Source organism: Procambarus clarkii, chromosome 28 (genome assembly GCF_040958095.1).
Source record: "Procambarus clarkii isolate CNS0578487 chromosome 28, FALCON_Pclarkii_2.0, whole genome shotgun sequence".
Classification (NCBI taxonomy): domain Eukaryota; kingdom Metazoa; phylum Arthropoda; class Malacostraca; order Decapoda; family Cambaridae; genus Procambarus; species Procambarus clarkii.
This window is the reverse complement of record NC_091177.1, coordinates 17,299,584-17,321,059: the sequence shown is the minus strand read 5'-3', so window position 1 is coordinate 17,321,059 and position 21,476 is coordinate 17,299,584. Positions and strand designations below refer to the sequence as shown.

Genomic DNA, 21,476 nt, shown 5'->3' with positions numbered 1-21,476 from the left:
AGTAAATATGACGGAGGAAAATTAGTCGGGAGACAGTACATTACTCAACCGACGACTAGAAAGGCGGGGTCCAAGAGGCCGTAATCCTGCAGGCAAAAATATTAAATTCACATGACACACTCATCAGCCCCTGACAAAAACCCGGGGAGGATTGACTGGGAACCAATGCGTTCCTGGTTCTCAATCAATCCTCCCCGGGTTTCCTGACAATTCGTTCGTCTCTGTTCACTCAACAAAAATTGGGGACCTGGGAGTAAAACCAACTGGCGGGACATGTTCTATTACAAAAATAGTAGTACAATGAGGTGTGGGAAAGGTAAGCTCTCGGACAACTAATAGGAGTCAGAAGGCGTTTAAAAAATGGAGAGAGAGAGAGAGAGAGAGAGAGAGAGAGAGAGAGAGAGAGAGAGAGAGAGAGAGAGAGAGAGAGAGAGAGAGAGAGAGAGAGAGAGAGAGAGAGAGAGAGAGAGAGAGAGAGAGAGAGAGAGAGAGAGAGAGAGAGAGAGAGAGAGAGAGAGAGAGAGAGAGAGAGAGAGAGAGAGAGAGAGAGAGAGAGAGAGAGAGAGAGAGAGAGAGAGAGAGAGAGAGAGAGAGAGAGAGAGAGAGAGAGAGAGAGAGAGAGAGAGAGAGAGAGAGAGAGAGAGAGAGAGAGAGAGAGAGAGAGAGAGAGAGAGAGAGAGAGAGAGAGAGAGAGAGAGAGAGAGAGAGAGAGAGAGAGAGAGAGAGAGAGAGAGAGAATAATGTTTACTGAAACTTAATATTGACCAATAAGTTTTGTTTGTAAATAAAACTAAAGATCAGGAAATAACCTTTCAGTAATCAGTCATAATGAGAAAAATAAGAACTCTGGTAAAAGACGGGCCCTCGCTGAATAGCAAGCATGCAAGCGTGTAAGTAAGAAGATTTTCTTCGCGAAGAAGACCTTCACAACCAAGCAAGAGGAATTTCACAAGCAAGCCGGCAAGAGAAATGATTCAAGAACGTATTAAACCAGATTGCCCATAATATTTTTTTTCTATGGAAGCTGATTTAAAAACAAATTTGCGAGCACTGACTCACTTTTGTATTGTTTATCAACAAGTAAGAAAGATTTTCACACGAAAGAAATCAGGTTTTCCATAGGCAGGATGCACACTTTTACAATCAATCATTTGTTTACAAGCAAGCATGCCTTCTTCTGCACAGCTTTGAATATCCTTAACAAAATGTGCAAATATGCAACTCAAAACAAGCAACTAAACAATCTTGACAGCAGCCACTCACAAGCAAGCGAACATCCCTATACTAGGTCAACTTCATCGCTTCCACAAGCAATTAAGAAGAAATTTAGAAAGAAAGCAACCATTTGCAGTGAACCAAAAACTCATTCGTGAACCCACAAGCAGATCTCTATAACCAAGCTGGTCTTTACAAACATCTAAATAACCACGCGGACTCCACGGGCAAGCAAGCAAGCAAGCAAGCAAGCAAGCAAGCAAGTCATCATTCACAAACACGTTTTCAGTTCCGCGAGGACAGAAGTTGTGCGAACAGGAGTACAGCTCTACGTAGAGCTTCAGCTTCGTGTGCAGGATTACAGTTCTATGTGTAGAGCCACAGTTCCGAGTGTAGAGCTACAGTTCCGTGTGTAGAGCCACAGTTCCGAGTGTAGAGCCACAGTTCCAAGTGTAGAGCCACAGTTCCAAGTGTAGAGCCACAGTTCCGTGTGTAGAGCCACAGTTCCGTGTGTAGAGCCACAGTTCCGTGTGTAGAGGCACAGTTCCGTGTGTAGAGCTACAGTTCCGTGTGCACAGCTACAGTTCCGAGTGTAGAGCCACAGTTCCGTGTGTAGAGCTACAGTTCCGTGTGTAGAGCCACAGTTCCGTGTGTAGAGCTACAGTTCCGTGTGCATAGCCACAGTTCCGTGTGCAGAGCCACAGTTCCAAGTGTAGAGCCACAGTTCCGAGTGTAGAGCTACAGTTCCGAGTGTAGAGCCACAGTTCCGTGTGTAGAGCAACAGTTCCGAGTATAGAGCCACAGTTCCGTGCAGAGGACTAGAGCTTCGTGTGCAGGACCCACAACGTCGTGTGTAGAGTTACTGCTCGGACCTGTAGGACGAGCTCCGTGCGTAAGGCTTCAGCTAGACTAGAGGCTCGGCCTCTGATACTGTAACTGGCTGGATCTCGAGCAATATGGGCCTAAGCCCGAGCGTATTGACAAATTTGGGTTATTTCACGTTAAAGTAAAATCATTAAACACACAACTTTATGATGTTTTGCATCAAAAGTGAAAACAAATCAGCAGATAAAAGTATATGAAAATAATGTAGAAAAACAAAAAAGTAATTATTTACGTAAACAGAAAATTTATATAATCAACGTCAAAAAAATATTAATAATAAAACATATCAAGTAGTACAAATATTTGTTAAATTTAGATGGATTATTACTGTTGAGGACAGCGGTATGAGAAGGCATCTACCTGGCTCCCTTAATTAACCTTTGAGAGTACGGCGTTGACGATTCAAAATGGCGGCGAGAATGTGCTTCGACTTGAGCCCAATTATGCACGTTGTCTCTCATTATAATTTATTTATACGCTGCCTAATTATACTTAGTGTGTCTGGAGATGATCACCGAGCACAAGGTGAGGGAGGCTGCGAGCACTGTGTGTGTCCCTCTGTTTGTTTTCTCTTCCTTGCTCCCTCTTTCTCAAACGTCATTCCTTCATTACTGCCTCGCTCTCTATTCTTCCTCCTACTTGCCATCTCTCGCTTGTTACTTCTCTCTCTCTCACTATTTCTTAATCTCCGTGCCACTCTCCCTCGCTATCTTTCTTCCTCGAAAACTCCTTCCTTATAAATATGATTGCTTACCTCTCTCTTTCTCCCTCCCTGCCTCCCTCCTTCTCTCCCTCCCTCCTTGCCTCCCTGCCTCCCTCCCTCCCTCCCTCCCTATGTCTCCCTCCTTCCCTCCTTCCCTCCTTCCCTCCCTCCCTCCTCCAAGCTATGGCACTGGGATATCTACGACCGTTTCTTGGGTTTTTTTATTTTAAATTTTCGTTATGATGGTAATTTCATGCCTGGGCGCATATGAAACAAGCAAGAGTAGATAATTACAGGCTATAAACAAGGTCATTACGCACGTAATTGCCTGCATATTATTAGCAAGGCCGCTTGTCCGCGTGGCATCATTAGCATAAAAATCCCGTCTGAAGTCGTACAAGGGGGGGGGGGGGGGGCGCCTGGCTAGTAGGGACGCCCATGCTTCTCCTTCAGCCATTTTGGGTCATACTGAGCAATTAAGGGCCGTACTGAACAATTAGGAGCCTATACTAGGCAATTAGGAGCCATACTGGACAAGTAGAAGCCTATACTAGATGACTAGGAACATATACAAATAATTAGGAGCTAATACTAGATAATAAAGAGCCATGCTGGTTAATTAAAAAGTCTTTTGGGCCCCATAGGATATGTTGGGCGTCCAGGAGCTGTGGTGGCTCACTTTTCCCTTCCCACTCTTCATGCGAGGGTGGTGGGTCCCTTGTGTGCGTCCTGGCCTCCGGGGCGCACACTGTGCCAAGCTTATTTGGGCTCTCTGGGGTATATCGCGTCATACTAAACCCTTTAGCAACGCTACAATACTGTAGAGCATCAGTAACCACACTGAAGGCTGTGCCAAGCCATCATGAACTCTTCTGCACATTGTGGACATAAAGAATCATAATACGAAACTATCAGCATACTTTCTAACAATTGTTTATTCCAAGGGCACCGTATGACTGTTAGAGGAAGCTCTACGTGTCAAAGATCAAAATATATTATCACAGAGACGATTATTGAACGTTGCGAGGTGTGGAGGCGGGCAGTCTCTTTCTCAAGGTGGATATGGAAGGGAAGAATGGAGGCAGCGGAGAGTTAATTTCCCATGATTATCAACATTCGCAGTCAACCTGTCACCTTGATACGTCTCATTGTAGCGGATTACACCTGTCTCTAAATTACGTTTTTTTTTCTTTATTAAAATCCGGTAATAATGACGTCTTCTGAGCATCCACCTCAATAGTTTAGGCTGGCGGCTCAGAGTCACGAGTTTCTGGTAGCTAACACAAATGTGTTCTTACGGAGTGTCAGATGTTGAGAGCTGTGAGGAGCAGCTGCGGTGAGGAGCATTTGTGAGGAGGAGCAGCTGCGGTGAGGAGCAGCTGCGGTGAGGAGCAGCTGCGGTGACGAGCAGCTGCGGTGAGGAGCAGCTGCGGTGAGGAGCAGCTGCGGTGAGGAGCAGCTGCGGTGACGAGCAGCTGCGGTGAGGAGCAGCTGCGGTGAGGAGCAGCTGCGGTGAGGAGCAGCTGCGGTGAGGAGCAGCTGCGGTGAGGAGTAGCTGCGGTGAGGAGCACTTGCGATGAGGAGCAGCTGCGGTGAGGAGCACTTGCGGTGAGGAGCAGCTGCGGTGAGGAGCAGCTGCGGTGAGGAGCAGTTGCGGTGAGGAGCAGCTGCGGTGAGGAGCAGTTGCGGTGAGGAGCAGCTGCGGTGAGGAGCAGTTGCGGTGAGGAGCAGCTGCGGTGAGGAGCAGTTGCGGTGAGGAGTAACTGCGGTGAAGAGCAGCTGCGGTGAGGAGCAGTTGCGGTGAGAAGCAGCTGCGGTGAGGAGCAGTTGCGGTGAGGAGTAACTGCGGTGAAGAGCAGCTGCGGTGAGGAGCAGCTGCGGTGAGGAGCAGCTGCGGTGAGGAGCAGCTGCGGTGAGAAGCAGCTGCGGTGAGGAGCAGCTGCGGTGAGGAGCAGCTGCGGTGAGGAGTAACTGCGGTGAGGAGTAACTGCGGTGAGGAGCAGTTGCGGTGAGGAGCAGCTGCGGTGAGGAGCAGTTGCGGTGAGAAGCAGCTGCGGTGAGGAGCAGCTGCGGTGAGGAGCAGCTGCGGTGAGGAGTAGCTGCGGTGAGAAGCAGCTGCTCACCGCATTAAATTGTATAATTTAATGCAATTGTACAATTGTTAATGCTGTACAATTATATTAACAATTGTACAGTATTTGGGTTGGATACGATATTGTTTACTTAACAATTAGGTGTGTATGGGCTTGTTTAAGCTGCGAAAATGAAGTTAAACAATACTAGTTACGGCAGCATGCAGAACCTTTAGTCCGTGATGGCACAGTGCAACCCGTTCTCGCAAATTTAATAAGTCAATATTGACTTATTAAATATGTGCATAGGTGACATACTTAACATAATTGATACCCTTAAAAAGATTCATAGAAAACACCGACCTTACCTAACCTTGTTAGTATCTTAAGATAAGCATCTTATTGCTTCGTAATTACAATTATTACCTAACCTAGCCAATTATTACCAATTATTACCTACGAGGGGCCTCGTAGCCTGGTGGATAGCGCGCAGGACTCGTAATTCTGTGGCGCGGGTTCGATTCCCGCACGAGGCAGAAACAAATGGGCAAAGTTTCTTTCACCCTGAATGCCCCTGTTACCTAGCAGTAAATAGGTACCTGGGAGTTAGTCAGCTGTCACGGGCTGCTTCCTGGGGGTGGAGGCCTGGTCGAGGACCGGGCCGCGGGGACACTAAAGCCCCGAAATCATCTGAAGATAACCTCAAGATAACCTATAATAGGTATAGGTTAAGTAATAATTGTAATTACGAAGCAATAAGATGCTTATCTTAAGATACTAACAAGGTTAGGTAAGGTCGGTGTTTTCTATGAATCTTTTTAAGGGTATCTATTATGTTTAGTATATCACCTATGCACGTAGTTAATAAGTCAATATTGACTTTACGAATTTGCGAGAACGGGTTGCACAGTGGTACTTGCCTCGCGACCGATTTGGCCTGAGGTCGGATCTTAGCAATGGAGGCAAAGGCTATCTGCGTGCCAATTCTTAACTGTTTAACCCAGTTCACCCAGCAGTGTGAACGTGGTTGTTAACCGATTGGTCGGTCGTGTTCCCGGGAAAACTGGCGAGTAAGGCTCACCATGAGCTATGGACAGGGGCCTCAGCCTCCGAACAGGAGTCACAGTCGCCTGTTGCTACCCCCCCCCCCCACCACCCCACCCTGTTAACCACGTGGCCTGGACGGTAGAGCGACGATCTAGCTTCAAGCATGTCGGCGTTCAATCCCCGACCGTCCAAGTGCTTGGGCACCATTCCTTTCCCCGGTCCCACCCCAAATCCTTATCATGACCCCCTTCGAAGTGTTATAGATGCAATGGCTTGGCGCTTTATCCTGATAATTCCACTTCCTCTTCCACCCCCCCCCCCACCCCCACCCTGTATGTGTGTGTAAAAAAAAAAAACACACACACACAAGGGAGGCGAGTGACGTCACTCCGTCATCCAAGATGGCGGCGACGCGTCACCAATATGAGCGGGTGAGGATATTCTCGGGTGGGGCGGTCGTCCTCGTGTCAGTGGTGAGCCTCGCCGCCTGAGTTACTATACCCGATACCCGATTATTTCCTAACATATAAATTATTTAACCGTTATATCTGTAATTATTGCATTTGGGTTAACAATCCCGAGAATTAATACTGTCTTCATGATTATTAAGTATTATCATCATATACATTATCATTATATGTGTTATTATTATTATTAATACCGATATTACATATTATTATCATCTATAATTGTAAATATTTGGTATAGTTATAATTTCTTATGAAAACTTTTCTATTATATTAAATAAGATGACAGCATCAACTCACAGTAATGCTGTTTTCTCATACTCTTGAATGAATTCCTTAACAATTAATGTTATATTATTACTGGTTTGTCAATTTGCCAAAAGCATTTATTAATATTATTATTATTAACATTATTAATTTTTCTTATTTATCAGCTCTAGCCGTAAAATGACTGCAGCTACCACTCATGGTAGGCCACGAGTGCTGCTCAAGATAACCTCAAGATAACCTCAAGATACTCAAGATAACAACCTCAAGATACTTAAGATAACCTCAAGATACTCAAGATAACTTCAAGATACTCAAGGTAACCTCAAGATACTCAAGATAACCTCAAGATACTCAAGATAACAACAAGATACTAAGATAACTTCAAGATAACCTCAAGATAAGCTCGAGAAGATAGGCCACGACTTAATAAGGGTCCAGACGCAGTAAAATAATCTTAATTTCTACATATTTATTACGTTTATTACAAAAAATTGCACATTTTTGCAAATTAAGGTTAACGGCCTATCCTCGAGGGTCATAATATAGGCGCAGGAACAGCTCACTGGCCAGCCAGCGAGGATAGTTTAGTGGGAAACAAAGAGCTGAACTAAAGTAAGCCGTCAGTGTAATTACAGCGAGATGCGTGATACACCGGCGAATATATACTCCTGTATGATATTATGCCTCCCTGTGTTAGGTGTTGTTGTTGGGTATGCATTCACAGTAGCTGTGAATGCATACCTAGTACTACATGTATACTGAACATGAATATGTACCCAGTACTTTACGTATACTGTGCATGAATATATATCCAGTACTACACGTATACTGAACATGAATATGTACCCAGTACTTTACGTATACTGTGCATGAATATATATCCAGTACTACACGTATACTGAACATGAATTATATCCGGTACTGTACATGTATTGTCATTTGAAAATGAAGTTGTTATTATTATTGGCATTGTTATTTTCAGTCACAAGGTAGATACCTAATTCACTCATGACCATTAATGGACACCTAGCACAACTAAGGACCATTAATGGACACCTAGCACCACTAAGGACCATTAATGGACACCTAGCACCACTAAGGACCATTAATGGACACCTAGCACCACTAAGGACCATTAATGGACACCTAGCACCACTAAGGACCATTAATGGACACCTAGCACCACTATGAACCATTAATGGACACCTAGCACCACTATGGACCATTAATGGACACCTAGCACCACTAAGGACCATTAATGGACACCTAGCACCACTAAGGACCATTAATGGACACATAGCACCACTAAGGACCATTAATGGACACCTAGCACCACTAAGGACCATTAATGGACACCTAGCACCACTAAGGACCATTAATGGACACCTAGCACCACTAAGGACCATTAATGGACACCTAGCACCACTAAGGACCATTAATGGACACCTAGCATCACAAAGGACCATTAATGGACACCTAGCACCACAAAGTACCATTAATGGACACCTAGCACCACAAAGTACCATTAATGGACACCTAGCACCACAAAGTACCATTAATGGACACCTAGCACCACAAAGTACCATTAATGGACACCTAGCACCACAAAGTACCATTAATGGACACCTAGCACCACTGAGGACCATTAATGGACACCTAGCACCACTAAGGACCATTAATGGACACCTAGCACCACTAAGGACCATTAATGGACACCTAGCACCACTAAGGACCATTAATGGACACCTAGCACCACTAAGGACCATTAATGGACACCTAGCACCACTAAGGACCATTAATGAACACCTAGCACCACTAAGGACCATTAATGGACACCTAGCACCACAAAGGACCATTAATGGACACCTAGCACCACAAAGGACCATTAATGGACACCTAGCACCACAAAGTACCATTAATGGACACCTAGCACCACAAAGTACCATTAATGGACACCTAGCACCACAAAGTACCATTAATGGACACCTAGCACCACAAAGTACCATTAATGGACACCTAGCACCACAAAGTACCATTAATGGACACCTAGCACCACAAAGTACCATTAATGGACACCTAGCACCACAAAGTACCATTAATGGACACCTAGAACCACTAAGGACCATTAATGGACACCTAGCACCACTAAGGACCATTAATGGACACCTAGCACCACTAAGAACCATTAATGGACACCTAGCACCACTAAGGACCATTAATGGATACCTAGCACCACTAAGGACCATTAATGGACACCTAGCACCACTAGGGACCATTAATGGACACCTATCACCACTAAGGACCATTAATGGATACCTAGCACCACTAAGGACCATTAATGGACACCTAGCACCACTAAGGACCATTAATGGACACCTAGCACCACTAAGGACCATTAATGGACACCTAGCACCACTAAGGACCATTAATGGACACCTAGCACCACAAAGTACCATTAATGCACACCTAGCACCACTAAGGACCATTAATGGACACCTAGCACCACAAAGTACCATTAATGCACACCTAGCACCACTAAGGAACATTAATGGACACCTAGCACCACTAAGGACCATTAATGGACACCTAGCACCACTAAAGACCATTAATGGACACCTAGCACCACTAAAGACTATTAATGGACACTTAGCACCACTAAGGACCATTAATGAACACCTAGCACCATTAAGGACCATTAATGCACACCTAGCACCACAAAGGACCATTAATGGACACGTAGCACCACTAAGGACCATTAATGGACACCTAACCCCACTAAGGATCATTAATGGACACCTAGCACCACTAAGGACCATTAATGGACACGTAGCACCACTAAGGACCATTAATGGACACGTAGCACCACTAAGGACCATTAATGGACACGTAGCACCACTAAAGACCATTAATGGACACGTAGCACCACTAAGGACCATTAATGGACACGTAGCACCACTAAAGACCATTAATGGACACGTAGCACCACTAAGGACCATTAATGGACTCGTAGCACCACTAAGGACCTTTAATGGACACGTAGCACCCGTTACAGTAGGAGCCAGACAGGGGAGGTTTAGCTTGTGTCAATAATGTGCATGTGAGGGAGGTAGGAGCAGGCGTGACCTTGGCCAGCCCTCTGAGCACCTCAGCCGGCCACGTCTTGAGTAACAAGGCGGCCCCCCACGTGGTGGTGAGAGTCCGGGATGGTTAGGTTAGGGTGTGAGTTCCTCGGTCAATGTGTTTTGGTGAAGGGCAGAGGAGCTCCGGGACTGTAACCTGGAGGACTAGAGTCTCCTCGCCAGTCCATGGACTCTAAGTGAACTCTAAGTGGACTCTAAGCAGCCCATCTCACTGTTCAATAATCATTTTTATATTAAACATTGCCTGTAATTGTGATAGTAAATATTTTCAGCTAGGATGTACTTGAATAATTTAATAAATCAATTTCAAATTTGGACGTTCAAGTCTATGAGTAAGTTTTGATATCCTGCTTGATATATTGAGTGTCAGTGTACGTGCGAGGGACCTCACTGTTATTGACCCCTTTCGGTATTTAATCGCCTTTACTATTCATTGGTCAACCCCCTTTTACTAATACTACAGTATTATTACTATCCATCCCCACCACCCACCAGTTGATAAGTAACTTATATGACCTTCTAAACTGAAGTGGAAAGGGAACTATGAGGAGAAAGCGTCAAGCCATTACGGCTATATAGCACTTGGAAGGGGTCAGAATAAGGATTTGGGATGGGTCAGGGGGAAAGGAATGGTGCCCCGACCACTTGGACGTTCGGGGATTAAACGCCGACCTGCATGAAGCGAGACCGTGTGGATGAGGAGAGAGAGGAGGTGATAAACACCACCTACTTTGGGTACTCTTGGTACTCTGGGTACTCTGGGTACTCTTGGTACTCTGGGTACTCTTGGTACTCTGGGTACTCTAGCGTTAAAGAGAGGAGCCAACTCATCCGCTCGTTCTCAGTTCCGACACAGGGAAAATATGAACATGACACCAAGGGTGTCACGAACTTTCCTTGAAGCTCAAGCAACAAGTAATCAAGGTGGTGGTAGTGCATGACAAGGTGATCAATGACTGTGACCACTAGACACGGTGCGCGACACGGTCAACAAGGTCACAGTTAAAGTATTCTCATTTTAAAATTGCGGACAAACTTTAGTGATAGGCGTTATACACACCTTCAAGGGCCGTTAATTAATATCTAACACCACCAAGGAACGTTCGTGGACAACTACCACAAATAAAGCCCATTAATGGACATATATATATATATATATATATGTCGTACCTAATAGCCAGAACGCACTTCTCTGCCTACTATGCAAGGCCCGATTTGCCTAATAAGTTAAGTTTTCATGAATTAATTGTTTTTCGACTACCTAACCAACCTAACCAAACCTAACCTAAAAAGATACGTTAGGTTAGGTTAGGTAGGGTTGGTTAGGTTTGGTGATATATCTACGTTAATTTTAACTCCAATAAAAAAATATTGACCTCATACATAATGAAATGGGTAGCTTTATCATCTCATAAGAAAAAAAATTGAGAAAATTTAATAATTCAGGAAAACTTGGCTTATTAGGCAAATCAGGCCTTGCATAGTAGGCCGAGAAGTGCGTTCTGGCTACTAGGTACGACATATATATATATATATATATATATATATATATATATATATATATATATATATATATATATATATATATATATATATATATATATATTGTATAATTTGAAGGGAAACCATCTGATGCTGTCTGATAACGCTTTGAAAGACAACACATTCACAGAAAACACTGAAGCTCTATTCAACAGGTGACCATCGAAAGTCACCTAAACTATTACTGGATGCACAGATCATCTAAACTCTTATAGGCTAATATAGGTCACCTAAATCGTTATTATCTAGTGAAGGTCACCTAATCAGTAATTGGCTAGTGAAGGTCACCTAAACTATTACGGGTTACGAAAGGTGACATCATGGACACGTCAGATTCATATACCAATTCGGGAAGTGACAAGAACACCCCTGGAGAGACTCCCTCCCACTGCTTGCCTACTCCCCATAAGTGTATCAATAAGAACCACAGGTGAGCAGGGACCCATTGTGGGCTGGCCACGGGGAGCCAGAGTGTCCCAGCAGTAACCACTAGTGACCATGGGGAGCCAGTGAATCCCAGCAGTAACCACTAGTGGTCAAGGGGAGCCAAAGTGTCCCAGCAGTAACCACTAGTGGTCAAGGGGAGCCAGAATGTCCCAGCAGTAACCACTAGTGGTCAAGGGGAGCCAGTATGTCCCAGCAGTAACCACTAGTGGTCAAGGGGGAGCCAGTATGTCCCAGCAGTAACCACTAGTGGTCAAGGGGAGCCAGAATGTCCCAGCAGTAACCACTAATGGTCAAGGGGAGCCAGAATGTCCCAGCAGTAACCACTAGTGGTCAAAGGGAGCCAGTATGTCCCAGTAGTAACCACTAGTGACCATGGGGAGCCAGAGAGTCCCAGCAGTAACCACTAGTGGTCAAGGGGAGCCAGAGAGTCCCAGCAGTAACCACTAGTGGTCAAGGGGAGCCAGAGAGTCCCAGCAGTAACCACTAGTGGTCAAGGGGAGCCAGAGAGTCCCAGCAGTAACCACTAGTGGTCAAGGGGAGCCAGAGAGTCCCAGCAGTAACCACTAGTGGTCAAGGGGAGCCAGAGAGTCCCAGCAGTAACCACTAGTGGTCCTGGGTAAACGTGAAAGAAATAATTAATATATGTCTACTCACCGGAGCTTACAGGTGACTGAATTTCTTCTTGTTCTGGTATTGGCGAGGGTGTGTAGTGACTGGCCAGTCCCAGCGTGAGCCGGCCAATGGACGAAGGGAGAGTTGTCACGTGACTCGTCATATGGTTGGGGTTCTGTGTGTTGATTGGTGGACTTTTCCGTGGAAATACCCCATTGGCTGTGGAGAATGGCGGCGGCGCAGGATGCCCACTGTGCTCGTTGAATCCTGAGAGATTTTGATCCCAAGTTAGAATATATTTTATGCAGCAATCGTGAATAAATATTATGTTTGTTAATTTCTCTATGGCAAGGAATTAACGTAAAAAATGGTTTTAGTAATACTATATTCTGAAATCTATATATAAGGCGTCAGATAACAGGCTCAAATGTTCTTGTTGTCGAGGTAGCGAAGCAAAATCTAGGAAAGGCATTTTGAGCATTATGTGTAATTAAAAACAACGAACAAACATACTGCTAATAGTCTTACTTTACTGGGAAATGGCTGAGCGTCTGATGCTACACACAAGACATTGTGAGAATACCTTCCCAGTTAGGCAATTTTGCTGTTTAATAAATGATTATATATTTAAAAAAAATAATTAGTGTAATTTGCGATTAATATAAGTAATTTAAAGTTATTTAATTAATTGTGAATATTGTATAGATAAAATAAAAGTAAGATTTTCATCCATTACAAAGAGTTAACAAATTATTTTTCTAAAGTCAATATGCATTTAAAATGTATTTCTGGAGAGAACATTACTAATTAACACATGAAGCTCTATGTGTGTGTGTGTGTTGTGTGTGTGTGTGTGTGTGTGTGTGTGTGTGTGTGTGTGTGTGTGTGTGTGTGTGTGTGTGTGTGTGTGTGTGTTGTGTGTGTGTGTGTGTGTGTGTGTTGTGTGTGTGTGTGTGTGTGTGTGTGTTGTGTGTGTGTGTGTGTGTGTGTGTGTGTGTGTGTGTGTGTGTGTGTGTGTGTGTGTGTGTGTGTGTGTGTGTGTGTGTGTGTGTGTGTGTGTGTGTGTGTGTGTGTATTCACCTAGTTGTATTCACCAAGTTGTATTTGCGGGGTTTGAGCTCTGGTCATTCGGGCCGCCTCTCAACTTTCAATCAGTTGTTACTAACTACGATTTTTTCCCCACACCCACACACACACCCAGGAAGTAGCCCGTAACAGTTGTCTAACTCCCAGGTACCTATTTACTGCTAGGTAACAGGGGCATTAAAGTGAAAGAAACTCTGCCCATTGTTTCTCGCCGGCGCCGGGAATCGAACCCGGCCGACAGGATTACGCGTGCAGCGTGCTATCCACAGAGCCAACGTCGCCCCAAGCCACCGGCGTGTGTGTGTGTGTGTGTGTGTGTGTGTGTGTGTGCGTGTGTGTGTGTGTGTGTACTCACCTATTTGTGCTTGCAGGGGTTAAGCTCTGGCACTTTTGTCCCGCCTCTCAATCGTCTACTGGCCTCTTGTGTGGTACTGTGTCAGAGGCTTTCTGGCAATTCAAAAGTATGCAGTGTGCCCACTCCTCTCTTGCATGATTTTTGTTGCCTGGTCGTAGAATTCAAATAATCCTGTGAGGCAGGACCTGCCATCCCTGAACCCATGTTGATGCTGTGTTACAAAGTTCTTTCGCTCCAGATGTTCCATTAGCTATTTTCGCACAATCTTCTCCATTTCTTGCATGGTATGCAAGTTAGGGACACTAGCCTGTAGTTCAGTGCCTCCTGTTTAATCCCCCTTCTTGTATTTCGGGACTACATTAGCCGTCTTCCAAATTTTTGGCAGTTCCCTTGTTACCATTGATTTGTTATATAGTATGGAGAGTGGCAGGCACAGTGCTTCTGCTCCTTCCTTTAGTATCCAAGAGGAGATTCCATCTGGGCCAATAGACTTTGTCACATCCAACTCTAGCAAAAGCTTCCTTACATCCCTACTGAAAATCTCAAACTCTTCTAGTGGTTCCTGGTTAACTATTCCCTCTCTTATCTCTGGAACTTCCCCTTGTTCTAATATAAAAACCTTCTGGAATTTCTTATTCAGTTCCTCGCACATTTCCTTGTCGTTTGTAGTGAATCTGTCTGCCCCCATCCTCAATTTCATTTCCTGTTCCTTTACTGTTGTTTTTCTCCTGATGTGGCTGTGCAGCAATATAGGTTGAGTCTTTGCCTTGCTTGCGATTTCATTACCGTATTGCCCTTCTGCATCTCTTCTCAACCTACCATATTCATTCCTGGCACTCTGGTATATTTCTCTGCTCTCAAATGTCCCGATATTTCTATAGTTTCTCCACTCCCTTTTACCTTGTTGCTTAGCTAGCCTATATCTCTGGTTATACCATGGGTTTCTCATCTGCATTTTGTTGTTTTCCTTTTGGACCGGGACAAACTTGTCTGCTGCCTCCTCACACTTCTTCGTGATGTAGTCCATCATGCCTTGGGCCGTCTTTCCCCAGAGCTCTGTTTCCCATGTTATATCTGTTAGGAATTTCCTTATCTCCTCATAGTTTCCCTTCTGGAATGCTAGCCTTTTGTTTTCAGTTCCCCCTCCTCGAGTTCTTTAACCCATCTTTAATCAGACACTCAAACGTCAGTACACTGTGGATGCTCATTCCTATCGGGGCCTCGAAACCGATTTCCCTTATGTCGGAGTCGTTCAGAGTGAAGATTAGGTCAAGTCTTGCTGGTTCATCGTTTCCTCTCATTCTTGTGGGTTCCCTGACATGATGGCTTAAGAAGTTTCCTGTCGCCACCTCCAATAGTTTAGCTCTCGATTTATCTGCACCTACATGCAGTTCCTTGTTATCCCAGTCTATCCTTTTATGATTGAAGTCCCCTATGATGAGCAGATGGGATCTATTTCTACAGGCAGTAGAGGCTGCCCTCTCAATTATAATGTTAACTGCCATGTTGCTGTTGTCATACTCTTGCCTGGGTCTTCTGTCATTTTGAGGGGGATTATATATTACTGCTACTACTGTTCTTGGTCCTCCCATTGTCATGGTGCTTGTTATGTAGTTTCTGAATCCCTTGCAGTCTGGGATAGCCATCTCCTTGTAACTCCATTCCTTTCTCATTAGTTGGGCCACTCTGCCTCCTCCCCTGCCTTCTCTCTTTCCTTACTACTGTGAAGTCCTGGGGAAACACCGCATTCGTTATGATTCCTGGGAGTTTTGTTTCTGTGAGTCCGATTACATCTGGGTTCACTTCTTGTGCTCTTTCCCTTAGTTCACTTGCCTTGCTTGTAATCCCATCTATGTTCGAGTACATCACCCTGAAACTGACTCTTCTGTCCTTCCACAGTTTCTGTTTATTCCCCAGAACCAGGGAAACAGGGAGGGTCTGGGATAGGAGGACCTAGGAAGGGGTACCTGGGGGATCTGGGGTGTGCAGGGACTGGGAGGATCTGGTACGGGGAGGGTGGCGGAGGAGGAAGGGCTGGGGGGGGGAGAAGAGAGGGCTTGGGGGGGAGGATGAGAGGGGGAGGCTTGGGGTGGGTGGGTGAGAAGAGGAGGTTTAGGGGGGGGGTGATAGGGGGGGCCTAGGGGTGAGTGGGAGAAGAGGGGACTTGGGGGGGGAGGCAGAAGAGAACAGAGAACTTTGAAAGGAGGGCTGAGGGGGGTGATGGTGAAGGCAGGGCTTAGAGGAGGGGGGAGAATGGAGGGCTTACGGGGGTGTGGGAGAACGGAGGGCTTGGGGTGGGGGGAGATGGGAGATCCTAGGGAGGGGGGTGAGTGGGGGGAGAGTGCTCTAGGTGGGCACTTAGTGGGGGGGGGGGGGGGGAGGGAAAGTCAGGGGTTGAGACAAGTAGGATGTCAATTGGGTGGAAGGTATGGGTAGTGTTCCTCTCCCAGTGGCTGTTGAACTGCTTGTGGAGGGTTCCCCACTTCCCTCTGTGATTGTAGGGTTTGAGGTTGTGGTTTCCCCTGATTCCTTTCGTTCTCCCTGTGCTCTCTCCTTGCATCTGCTGCTCCCATTCTCATATCCCTGTCCCTTGTCATATCCCTTTGCAGGAATACTTTTTTGAAATTCGGTACATTTTCTAGTTTGCTCTTCCATGCTAACAGGTCCTCTTTCATATTATCGCTCGTGAATACCACCTTCATCAATCAGTCTCTGTCCTTGTTTTACTGTCCAAGCCTGAAAACCTTTTCAATATTCTCGTCAGCCCTCTCCATCTTTACCTCTTTAAGGATCTTGGTAACTACATTTTTGTCCATGTCTCCCTGCTCTATTGGGCTGGTCCATGTTTGCTCCCCAATGCTTGCTACTACTACTGCTCTTTTTCTCTCTATCTGCTGGCTAGTACATCTAGCTACTTCCTGAGAAGAAGCCACTTCCATGGAAACTTCCCTTACTGCAGACCTAACTTCTACGTTCTTTTTAAACAATTCTCCAAATGAGGGTTATGTTGTAGAAGTCTCCTCTACAGAAACATTACCATCTCCCTGAGGGATGGTTTGCGTCTCGTCTTGAGTAGGATTCTCTTTCAGGCTTTTTATTTCCTCCTTTGCAGCCTTCAGTTCATCCTGTGCACGCTGTACACAGGATCACGTGTACAGCGTGCTGTCCGCTCGGCCGGCCAGCTGTATATGTGTGTGTGTGTGTGTGTGTGTGTGTGTGTGTGTGTGTGTGTGTGTGTGTGTGTGTGTGTGTGTGTGTGTGTGTGTGTGTGTGTGTGTTTGTGTGTGTGTACTCACCTAGTTGTGTTTCCGGGGGTTGAGCTCTGCTCTTTCGGCCCGCCTCTCAACTGTCAATCAATCAACTGTTATTAACTACTAAAGATGTTTTTTTCCACACACACCCAGAAAGCAGCCTGTAACGGCTGTCTAACTCCCAGGTGCCTATTTACTGCTAGCTAACAGGGGCATCATGGTGAAAGAAACTCTGCCCATTTTGTTTCTCGCCGGCGCCAGGAATCGAACCCCGGTCCACAGGATTACGTGTCGAGCGTGCTGTCCTCTCAGCCACCATAGCGCCCCCTATTTACTGTGAGTGTGTGTGTGTGTGTGTGTGTACTCACCTAGTTGTGCTTGTTGGGGTTGAGCTTTGGCACTTTGGCCCCGCCTCTCAACTGTCATTCAACTGGGGTACAGATTCCTGTACACCAGGATACTGGATTCTATCGTATCTACATTTGAAATTGTGTATGGAGTCTGCCTCCACAACATCATTGCCTAATGCATTCCATCTGTTAACTACTCTGACACTAAAAACGTTCTTTCTAACGTCCCTGTGGCTCATTTGGACACTCTGTTTCGACCTGTGTCCCCTTGTTCGCTTACTGCCCGTGTTAAACATTTTATCCTTATCTACCCTGTCAATTCCACTGAGAATTTTGTATGTTGTGATCATGTCTCCCCTTACTCTTCTATCTTCCAGCGCCGTGAGGTGCATTTCACGCGGCCTTTCCTCGTATCTCATGCCTCTTAGTTCTGGGACTAGCCTAGTCGCATACCTTTGAACTTTTGGTCTTACATAAGTGGTATACAAGGTTCTGAATGATTCCTTACACAGGTTCCTGAAGGCAGTTTTGATGTTAGCCAGCCTTGGATACGCCGCCGATGTTATTATTTTTATGTGGGCTTCAGGAGACAGGTTTGGTGTGATATCCACACACCTAGATCTTTCTCTCTTTCCGTTTCATGAAGGACTTCATCTCCCATTTGGTATCGTGTGTTCGGCCTCTTGTTTCCACCGCCTAGTTTCATTACTTTACATTTACTCGGGTTGAACTTTAGTAGTAATTTGTTGGACCATTCTTTCAGTTTGTCTAGGTCATCTTGTAGCCTCATACTATCTTCCTCATAATTTTTGCATCATTAGCAAACAATGAAAGGAGCGATTTAATTCCCTCCGGGAGATCATTTATTTATATCAGAAACAGTATAGGTCCAAAAACTGAACCCTGCGGGACTCCACTGGTGACGCTTCGGCAATCCAAATTTGGACCTCACTCCTCACAGTGACTCGCTGTTTTCTTTTGCTTAGGTACTCCCTTATCCAACGGAGTACCTTACCTTTCACTCCTGCCTGCATCTCCAGCTTTTGCACTAGTCTCTTGTGTGGTACTGTGTCAAAGGCTTTCTGGCTATCCAAAAATATACAGTCTGCCCAGCCCTCTCTTTTTTACTTGATTTTTGCTGCCTGGTCGTAGAATTCGATTAGCCCTGTGAGGCATGACTTGCCATCCCTGAACCCATGCTGATGTTGTGTTACAAAGAATTTTTGCTCCAGATGTTCCACAAGCTTTTTTTCACAATCTTTTACATCTAGTTGCATGGTATGCAAGTTAATGACACTGGCCTGTAGTTCAGTGTCTCCTGTCTATCCCCCTTCTTGTATATCAGGACTATATTAGCCGTCTTCCAAATTTTTGGCAGTTCCCTTGTTACCAGTGATTTGGTATACTCTATGGAGAGTGGCAGGCACAGTGCTTCTGCTCCTTCCTTTAGTATCTAAGGGGAGATTCCATCCGGGCCTATAGCCTTTGTCACATCCAACTCTAGCAAAAGCTTCCTTCCATCCCAAACTGTATGTGTGTACTCACCTATTTGTACTCACCTATTTGTGCTTGCAGGATCGAGCATTGACTCTTGGATCCCGCCTTTCCAGCTATCGGTTGTTTACAGCAATGACTCCTGTCCCATTTCCCTATCATACCTAGTTTTAAAAGTATGAATAGTATTTGCTTCCACAACCTGTTCCCCAAGTGCATTCCATTTTTCCACTACTCTCACGCTAAAAGAAAACTTCCTAACATCTCTGTGACTCATCTGAGTTTCCAGTTTCCACCCATGTCCCCTCGTTCTGTTATTATTACGTGTGAACATTTCATCTATTTCCACTTTGTCAATTCCCCTGAGTATTTTATATGTCCCTATTATATCTCCTCTCTCCCTTCTTTTCTCTAGTGTCGTAAGGTTCAGTTCCTTCAGACGCTCTTCATATCCCATCCCTCGTAACTCTGGGACAAGCCTCGTCGCAAACCTCTGAACCTTCTCCAGTTTCTTTATGTGTTTCTTCAGGTGGGGGCTCCATGATGGCGCGGCATACTCTAAGACGGGTCTCATGAAGGCAGTGTAAAGCGCCCTAAAAGCCTCCTCATTTAGGTTTCTGAATGAAGTTCTAATTTTCGCCAGTGTTTTGTACGCTGCTGTCGTTATCCTATTTATATGTGCCTCAGGAGTTAGATTAGGTGTCACATCCACTCCCAGGTCTCTTTCTCGAATCGTTACAGGTAGGCTGTTCCCCTTCATTGTGTACTGTCCCTTTGGTCTCCTGTTACCTGATCCCATTTCCATAACTTTACATTTACTGGTGTTAAACTCCAGTAGCCATTTCCCTGACCATCTCTGCAACCTGTTTAAGTCCTCTTGGAGGATCCTACAATCCTCGTCTGTCACAACTCTTCTCATTAATTTTGCGTCATCCGCAAACATTGACATGTATGATTCCACTCCTGTAAACATATCATTTACATAAATTAGAAAGAGGATTGGTCCCAGCACCGATCCTTGAGGTACTCCACTTGTTACTGTTCGCCAGTCCGACTTCTCGCCCCTTACCATTACCCTCTGGCTCCTTCCTGTTAGGTAGTTCTTCACCCATACTAGGGCCTTTCCGCTTACTCCTGCCTGCCTCTCAAGTTTGTATAGCAGTCTCATGTGCGGTACTGTATCAAAGGCCTTTTGGCAGTCAAGAAATATGCAGTCTGCCCAGCCTTCTCTGTCCTGCCTTATCCTTGTTACTTTATCATAGAATTCTAAAAGGTTTGTTAGGCATGAATTCCCTGTCCAGAACCCATGTTGGTGCTTGTTTACAAACCCAATGCTCTCCAGGTGCTCAACAAGTCTTAGCCTAATTATTCTTTCAAGTATTTTGCAGGGGATGCTTGTCAGTGATACGGGTCTGTAGTTAAGTGCCTCCTCCCTATCACCTTTTTTGAACATCGGTACGACATTTGCCTCCTTCCAGCAACTGGGCAATTCTCCCGACATAAGTGACTCATTAAAGATCATTGCCAGAGGCACGCTGAGAGCCTGCGCTGCCTCTTTAAGTATCCACGGTGATACTTTGTCTGGTCCAACAGCTTTATTTGCATCCAGTGTTGTCAACTGTTTCATTACATCCTCTGCTGTCACCTCTATATCTGATAGTCTTTCATCTTGGGTAATCTCTTCTAACAATGGGAGCTGCTCAGGCTCGGTTGTGAACACTCCATGGAATTTTGCATTCAGTACCTCGCAGATTTCCTTGTCGCTTTCTGTATATGCCCCTTCTGTTTTCCTCAGTCTTGTCACTTGGTCATTTACCGACATCTTCCTTCTTATATGGCTATGTAGTAATTTAGGTTGATTTTTCGCTTTGACTGCAATATCATTCTCATAATTTCTTTCCGACACTCGTCTTATGTTAATGTAATCATTCCTAGCTCTGTTACATCTAATCCTGTTGTCCTCTGTCCTTTGTCTTCTGTACTTCCTCCACTCCCTCCTGCTTCTCACCTTTGCTTCCTGACACTGTCTATTAAACCATGGGTTATTATATTCCCTCCTGCTTTTTTTCCTTATTGTTGGAATAAATCTCTCTTCAGCCTCCTTGCATTTCAATATGACTTGGTTCATCATACCTTGCACTGTTTTTCCTCTAAGTTCTTCCTCCCACTGCACTTCTCCCAGGTAGTCCCTTATCCTTCTGTAGTCCCCTTTTCTGTAATCAAGTCTCCTTTCCCGGACCTCTTGTCCTTTGGTCACAATTTTAAGCTCCATCATGTAGTCAAAGACTAGGACACAATGGTCACTAGCTCCTAGTGGTATTTCATGTTCCAGCTGCTCGATGTCTTCTACATTCTGGGTGAAAATGAGATCTAATAGGCTAGGCGTATCCCCTCCTCTTTCCCTAGTATCTTCTTTCACATGCTGTGTTAGGAAATTCCTGTCAATAACATCTACCAGCTTCGCTCCCCAGGTCTCCTCCCCGCCATGGGGATTCCTCGTTTCCCAATCTATCTCTCTGTGATTTAGGTCCCCCCATGAC

General features: G+C 45.2%; 1 protein-coding gene across 4 annotated transcripts in view; it reads right to left on the bottom strand.

The window, feature by feature from the left end:
- The window catches only part of LOC123754899 (POU domain, class 6, transcription factor 2), a 1,116,985-nt gene that overhangs the window by 187,601 nt on the left and 907,908 nt on the right, over positions 1-21,476 (bottom strand). For all 4 annotated transcript variants that reach the window (XM_069332920.1, XM_069332921.1, XM_069332922.1 and 1 more), the window contains one exon: positions 12,443-12,667. In XM_069332920.1, coding sequence (XP_069189021.1) covers positions 12,443-12,667 — 225 coding nt within the window. The remainder of the gene's footprint in view (positions 1-12,442; positions 12,668-21,476) is intronic.